This window comes from Etheostoma spectabile, chromosome 7 (assembly GCF_008692095.1).
Source record: "Etheostoma spectabile isolate EspeVRDwgs_2016 chromosome 7, UIUC_Espe_1.0, whole genome shotgun sequence".
NCBI classification, from domain to species: Eukaryota; Metazoa; Chordata; class Actinopteri; order Perciformes; family Percidae; genus Etheostoma; species Etheostoma spectabile.
The window spans coordinates 17106023-17114216 of NC_045739.1; the positions used below are offsets into that span (position 1 = coordinate 17106023).

At 39.1% G+C, this 8194-nt stretch overlaps 1 protein-coding gene across 4 annotated transcripts in view; it reads left to right on the forward strand.

The window, feature by feature from the left end:
• The window catches only part of nphp4 (nephronophthisis 4), a 161331-nt gene that overhangs the window by 91662 nt on the left and 61475 nt on the right, over positions 1 to 8194 (forward strand). For all 4 annotated transcript variants that reach the window (XM_032519956.1, XM_032519960.1, XM_032519959.1 and 1 more), the window contains exons 14-15: positions 4433 to 4590; positions 6964 to 7155. In XM_032519956.1, coding sequence (XP_032375847.1) covers positions 4433 to 4590; positions 6964 to 7155 — 350 coding nt within the window. The remainder of the gene's footprint in view (positions 1 to 4432; positions 4591 to 6963; positions 7156 to 8194) is intronic.

The window sequence follows — 8194 nt, forward strand, 5'->3', positions numbered from 1 at the left end:
CACACACACACACACAGACACACTCACACACACATTCATACTGAGGAAAATACACTAGCAAAACCGGAGTCATAGGTGCATTTAAACACAAACATAGCAACGCTTACTACATAGTACACATTTGCCTTTATACAATCCCTAAGGATATTCAGACAGACACTCTCTAGACTTCAAAGACACACTCACCTTTACAAGACACAATGTGTTTTGGTAAAATGCACTAAATACAACAGAATTTTGTTTGTCTCAATGTATGTAATGTAATATAATGTAATGTATGTAACGGTTGAAGCTTGGAGAGGTACGGTGGACCACTTTGCGTTAGACGCTTCTGGCCTCCCAGTTGTGCATTAATTCCTGATTATAGATACTTAGTTGGGAATTAACCCTTTCATTCATTGTGTGTAAAGTACATTACGTCATTGTCTCATTTCTTCATTTATATCTTCTGTATTAAGTTTTCTTTCTTCCCATTTATTATCACAGTCCATTGTGAGGCTTTTTTCAGAGCTGTCCTGGCCCGTCCACCTGCTTTTACGCCTCAGCACAGCTAAGAAAGACTTAGCTCATATTCAATCTAGACAGCAGAAGCTTTAATGGGTTTTCTGCCATATTTTATGCTCAAAATCCATATAGCTTAAGCTATGAATCATATTGCAGGAATAATCCAGGAACTGTGGATCAGGCTTATTGGAGATAACAATATAATCATACTCACAAATAGTTAAAAAAGACACAATTCAATTTGGTTTTGAAAGACTGACTAGGTTGTGCTGTGGAAAAACTGTCAGAACAACGTGTCTCTCTCCTGTATACATTCACTGGTAGTCAAAATTTTAGAACATTCTGTATTTTAGGACTTTTGGTTACATTTCAAGCAGTGTTCTTTTATTATAGAATAAAATATGATACAGGTACAAAAGAAATAACATCCAATATAATAGTAGAGATCAATTTAACACATACCGTACAGGTTGACTTCCAACTATCAGAGTTAGAGAAGTTTTAATGTCCTTACCCTTCACATTTGTTGATTGTTATTTTAATCTGGGAAAATAATGTTTTCAGTCATCTGCTTGCCCCTATAATAAAAAAAATCTTTTTATCCCTAACATTTGGTGAGAGGGTGTAATACTGTGGACTGTTTTGCCTAAGCAATAATGTATCTGTCTGTTAGCCATAAACAGCTTGTTCACTAGAAGATTACATATTTTGTGATAATTTATCTACTTTGAGGTGAATTACTGAAATACATTACTGTAATTTTGATCAGCCTTTAGGGATACCTAAATACTATACAGGTATACTAAGAGCTCATGGAATTAATCTGGAGTCTATTAGTTATTAAAGTGAGCCTGTACAACATTTGCTGAACAGCTGCCACTGTTGCCACAAGTGGAAATACCATAATGGTAAAAGCTAAAACATAGTGTAACAGGAGCACAAGTAGGGACGAGTCTGACTCAGTAATATCAGTTCCAAAGTCATTTTTATCTTAAGTTTGCTAACATTAGCTTCCAAAAGCTGCTGGTCATGCCAGACCAGCTAAAGCTGAATCTGCACATTGTATTGAATGGCGGATGGGTGTGTTTCATTGCTTACAAAGTCAAGTTTTCATCAGAAAAAAATGAATGCGGTATTAATTCTTTTAATATCTACATAAACTTGCTTTAAGGGTCACATCCTGATACGGGTTAAAAAATTTAGTTTTATTTTATTTCTCTTAAATTAAGTTGCCAGTTGCTTGATTGTGGTGAGTTGTCTCTGTGCAGCTGATACTGTACAATGCTTTGTTTTAAAAAACAACATAAAAGCCGTGGATAAAAGCATCAAATCACTCATCCCCTGGCTGCCATCACTTTTCAGGTACAATACATCCTTTGTGCATATATTGAGTCATTAAATCAGGTTGCATTTATTGTTTAAACCTCCATTTGTCCTTGACTATAACCTCAACGCACCTGCCTATAAAAAGCAGCCGCTCATATGTCAACCGCAGCGTAGCTTGATGGCAGCATGTTCATATACAGTATAAAGCCATTACTTTGAGCATTTTAAACATGCTAAGGGTTCTTGACCATGCCTTTGCATTCACTAAGGTTATTTTACTGCAGGCTGTTTGATTAGAGGGGAACATGAATGTGTATGTTGCAGCATGACTTTGGTTAAGGTTACTACCAGCATGTTCGATGAAAAGCCCAATAATGAACAGCCATGCATGTCCTCTGATAGGCCAATCTGAACCCTGCACATGTATCAAAGAGCAGAAAAAACACTTGTCTGGAAAATAACACCATTAGCACTCCTTAGCTAATTATTTGCGCTAATACCCCTCTAGCTGCGTGTCTGTCAATGACAAGAAGAGGGGAACATTTAGAAATGTTGAATTCAACCACAGGCATTAACAGTTCTTTTTCATTTCCTACATAGCTGATATTGTGAAAGGGAAAGAAGCAAAAATTGATAACGAGCAAAACAAAGGAATGTCAGTAACTGAATTCTAGATTAAATGTAAGGCTGGCTCAAAGTCTAAACAAACAATATGTTGTTTGCATTTAACTCATCACAATGGTGTTGCTTATTTAGTCCTGTTTGCTTTTACCTTAAATTAAAATGGGAAATTGACTGTCAATGGCGCTTTAATTCAATTAAAAGTTACCACAGTTGAGTACATTCTCATAGCAGAAAGGGACACAAATATTGCACAGAAAATATGTCATTGTTGCACAACAAAACCATAAGTCAACACTTTACATTATGGGTAGTTGTAAGTGTCCAAGGCCCGATATATTTTATTCCTGCGTGCCATAATGCTCCAATGTTATCCAAAAACTATTAAAACACATCAATGAACCACACTGTTGCCCTGGGTGACATTTTCCTATTTTTAGTCAATCAAACATACACTGTCCTGCTGGCAATGAGGAAAGTCCAACATGGACTCAAACATTTTCACTTTTTTTCACATTTGTTCACTGTCTGTACCACCCTGTAATGGATCAAACATTTGGAATACAGACCCCAGTCTGAATCTCTTTTTTTGTTCTCTGTGTGCAAGTCCTCCCTTGCTGCACTACACAGTCCTGTTGCCATAAATACTAACTAGTGCAGAAAATGTGTGTTAATCCATGGCTGGAAATAGTTCCCAACAAATACACTTTTTGAGCAATGTCTTCTATGGTCTTGCATTGTCAGACCTCTCCAAAGCGCTGTGTCAGTGCTGAAGTATGGTCTGGCTACACCACTTACCTATTCTGGGATTTGGGGGGGGAAATAATCTTTTTTGTATTTCTTTAAACAAATCACAACTGTTTTGAATGGTGCTAAGTCCCTGATGCAGCAACAGTGGCTTTGCAAAATAAAGAGCATAGATAGGAAAAGGACTGAATCATCTCTTTACAATCTATCCCCAATATTTGGCCCCTCAATGGCTTGAAGAGTTGCATTGGCACATCTTAGCACTTTCTCTTTGTGATGTATTCTTTGTAGTTTATTTATAGAGCCTTTTTAACAACCGGGTATGTTATAGAGGTCTTTGCAGAAAACAAGGGACACAAAAGCAAGTCAAATCCATTGTTATAGAACAGGAGCAATAAAACAGTTCAACACAAAAGAAACAGAAAGCAGAAAGTTACATCTAGGAGCAAATCTCCAAATTTAAAAACCAAGATACTGTAATTAATACATTTCTAATTGGCACGGCAGCTTGTAGGGAGTGTTTGATAAGACAAAGTCACACCTTCTGCCTCAGACGTCTCCTTGTTTTCCACGCAACTCACTGCCAAATAAGAATAGCAGAGCACAGTTTCTGAGATGTGCACGTCATCCTTTTCATCTTTGGCTGCAGAACATGTCGATTTAGATTTGTACATTACGTTGACGGCCAGGGCTATTTAATGCCTTGTAACTTACAGATGGGCACTCAGAATCCATGCAGGCATTTACAAGGACTGAGTATATGCAGAACAGACGTACTAGTACGGAGTACTACTGTGTATTGAAGAAGTGTTATGCAACTGTAAGCGTAGGGTTGGTACAGTCAGAATATTTGTCAATTTCTAGAATCAATTCTAACAACTCCACCACTTGCTTTCTCTCTCACTGTCGTGTTGCTTTGTTCTAAGCCCCCATGACACAGTTTTATTATCCATGTAATTTCCATGCATCCAGCTGCCAATTAGTGAAGTCCTTTTTTGGGATTTGAATCCTTTCTGCCCACAACTGTACTACAGTGCAGTCGTTTCATGTTGTTGCACTTGTCTTACTGTGTGCATCTCATTAGTGGAAATATTAGCCTGAACTGCAGACACTCTTGCACTCTTGAGCTTTCCTGGCCTCCTAAATATTTTAGCTATAGACGTACAACAAGTATTGTTCAAAGTAATTTTCTTTTATCATTTTCCTGTATCTGTATCATCCCACTTTGTTACAGGCCTACTCAGGTGTCAGCAACATTGCCCACCTGGAGATGGACCTTCAGCGGAAAGGGGATGTGTCAGCTTCAGCTCAGGACGAAGGAGACCAGCTTCAGGAGCTGCCCTTTACCCCTGTCCATGCCCCTGTCATCACTCTGGGGATGAATGTGCCTAGGTGAGCTCCTCTATTGTTTAAGTCAGTCAATGATCTGTTATAGAAAGTCAAAAGGGGTTTTGTTGAAGCGGTCATGTACAAATACAATTAGGTTAAAAAGCCAGTTGAAAATCCCAAAGTATCTTAAAGTGTCTGAAACCAAAACATATCATGTAATTTAAACATTCAGTTATAGATGCGTAGTAAAAGTTGACAAGTAAAACAAATAGAATGGTCGAAGGAATAATCCAAAGCTTTTTTTAAATCATATTAAGCTATAATACATAATTTGTAAATGGCTTTTACTCCAAGAGTAAAACAGGATATCCTTTGTAGAACATGCTGACCATTATTTCCTTAAACATGAGGCATCCTTTTTCATGTTCTCCTCTTTGCCTCTGAATAATTATTAACCATGTTAAGGTAAGTTATTATTGTGCTCTCTGACACCCAAAGCTAATCCTGATCCTCTATGGGAGGTGAGCAAAATATCACTTTATGTTGGTGTTGGCATCAGCTGTATAATATGAATTGCAATAAAGAGGCCAGCTGTTATTTGTGAAACCGTAAGCTGGCCAGTGTAATGATCGATGCTTATGATGTGTTGCCTTGGAAATCCATTCGATTGGAATTGAGTTGAAATGAAATGTTGGTCAGCACTTTAATGTAAAAAGGAGGTTCTAGTGATGTATGAACAAGTATGATATGGCCACCTGGCTTTTCAAGATTAATGCAGCTCAAGTTTGCAACACATTCTTTCCCTTTTCCCCTATTTTGTGTGATTAGCACCTCACTGCAGTTTCTGCCCGGGTAGGGGACTGAGTGATACTCATGTTTGATAGGAGACATTATTGAATGACGCCACTTTAAACATCCTTTTACCATGCTCCTGTTTTATCTGGCCTGGTATCTGAGTGAACACTAGTACAGTCCTTCATTACCACAATCGTTCACTGTCTTGCTATTTACAGAGGGATATTGATCAGCTCACTAATTGGCAGCATGTGTTCACGGGGTAGTATAGCGGTGTTGTCAGTAAGCTGGAGAATTCAGCTCACAGCCAATTTAAAGAAATCGTTTTGTCAACCTTTACATCCCACTTTTGGTAATTGTCTCAGCACTGTTTGTTTGTGTGAAAATGCATTATTAAATCTAGCGGTAATGAAGAGGTTTTGACTTGATTTTGTGTTACAGAATGCAATGAGCTCACAGTGTACATTGCAACACATATATGCTGTAATAAAGATTGGAGGGGATATCTTAATGGCAGCGGTGTAGCAGCCAGGTCTGTTGTGGTTGAACAACAAATGAGAAAGTACACCCTGCAAATAATGGGCACAGTAACTCAGAAACAAGGCATTGCATTAGCACAGAGAGTCTGTAAATAAGCAGTTGGCATCAAAACAGTTTTCACAATCCAGAGTTTGGATCCAGACTTGATGCTGTTCGGTTCAGTGATCTGAAACAGCTCTGCCTCTTCACTTGGAGCCAAAACATCTTTTTGACTGTTTTGGGTGTGGAATGACCCACTTCTTTGAGAAGAACAACGAAGTTTAAAGAAGTTTAATTGAAATTGCCATGCATATCTGACTGAACCCCCTTTGAAATAAAAATGATGGCTTTAATATTAATCCACTTGGGCTAAATTAAGATGTATCTTTGAAAGCATGAAATTGACACAGCTACAGAGGGAAACCCAATCGACTGCCTTTATCACTGTAGTTACCCTAATTAGTTTGATCAAGACCTCATTCTTTTAGAAAGGTGAAGCTGTGGGCTTGCCTGTTTACCAACTGGACACATTACTGTTATGATAGCATTATCATTCATTTTCCTGTGGTTGCACTTTAGCCAGCCATCTGTGCACTGTGTTTATCACCCAGAGTGTTTGGTGTCAGCGTTGAAAGTCTAAGTTATGAATGTTACCATAGTTGCAGGAAAACAGGTGGCCACTATGATTAGAGATAACTGCCAATTATGTTTGAAAATCCTGAGGGAGCGCTTTGCAACCCATTCTCCTTTCCGTGTAAGCGTTCTTGTGGGGCCGCTGTGTGACGGATATTGCTGACATCCTCATGCTTCCTGATCATTGTTTCACTGCATTTTTGTTAATTTGTGTATTGAAGTTTAGCCTCAAGAAAAAAAGGTAAACGTCTTGAGTCACAATGGAACTGATGCAAGATAAACTGGGTTTGAAATGATAAAAGGGCACAGAAAAAAGTCTGGCCCATTTACACCCACAAATCACCCAAGTGAGGCATCACAGGCTAAATTACTTCCTGCTGCTTGTAGTGCATCAGGAGCCGCATTTGTTGAAGTCTTTTCAACTTGACAAATGATTGATGTGCCCTCATGATGTTGGAACTGTCCTCTAATTGAATCTTTCTCCTATAGTTCCTGCTCAGTCAGCTCCAGGAGCTCACTGGCTCACCTTTACTCCGCTGGCTTCCCCGACATCACGGACTGTAGTGGGCAGGTGGCTGAAGTCCTGGACCCCACAGAGCCCGTGCCCTTTGACCCTCAGCGTGAGGAGACTGACCCACTACAGGGCAACCTGCTGGTGTTCCAGTTTCTGGCGTTTACCAGGTGAGACTTGCAGTGCTGCTGGGTCACCTGAGCCTGCAGAGTCACCATTTAATGACAGCAGCAGCTTCTGTACTGCACTATATCCACAAAGTATTTGCTGTTGTCATAGAGATTAGTATAGATTTGGCCTTTATGCTATGATAGGTTATGTGTGATTAATCCTTAAATGTTACTGTAAATATAATGATTTAGTTTTCCAGAAATGTCAGAACTGTTGCTGTTGCATCTTACTGTACACTGAGCCACTGTCCATTTAACCGAGTACAAGAGTAGATACTGCAGTAGATACTGTACATACTTAATGCATGACAGCACCACTCCTCCCTTGATATTTCTCCTTTTTTTGTTTTGAACTACAGCCAAAACAAATAATGTCATGCTAATCATACTGTACACACATGCCAAACACATACCCATACACAGAACGGAGATGTACGATTGCAATTTAAAGAAAACACATTTCCTGTCAGGGTGCTCAACACTTTTTACCTTGCACGCCAGCTGGATTCTGGCAAGATCACGTGGAATCGCAAGATCATGTATAACAGGAAAATCAATCTTATCTTGCTTCAGCATAGTGTGTTTGTGTCTGATTTAGCGATTTACCTCAATAATCAGCGTCCTGTGAGGCAACTACAGCCGTGGTTTAGGTGTGTGACGGCTGCGACTGTTCGTTCAAAACAACAATGGCAGACGTGATAGACAGATGGTTCATCCAATCACCTGCCAGGTATTCTTTTGAAAATGCCTGCTTTCCCAAACAGTTTCCAATGATGGTTCTGTGTTAACAAACCATCTGGCGCGTCAGGTTACCAAACTTTAGAGACCGGGAATTATAACAAACTTATAAGTCTGATTTCAATTTTTATTTGATATTTCACATGATTCCACGTAATCGCGTAACACAGGTGCAGTCTTTTCAATTCAGCTTTTAATGACAAATATGATCTTGTAGCTCTGACAGGTTTTTCTTTGGAAGGGTAGCCAGGATCCCTAGATCAAGGTGTCGACCACTCTGTGACTAGTTATTTTATCTGTA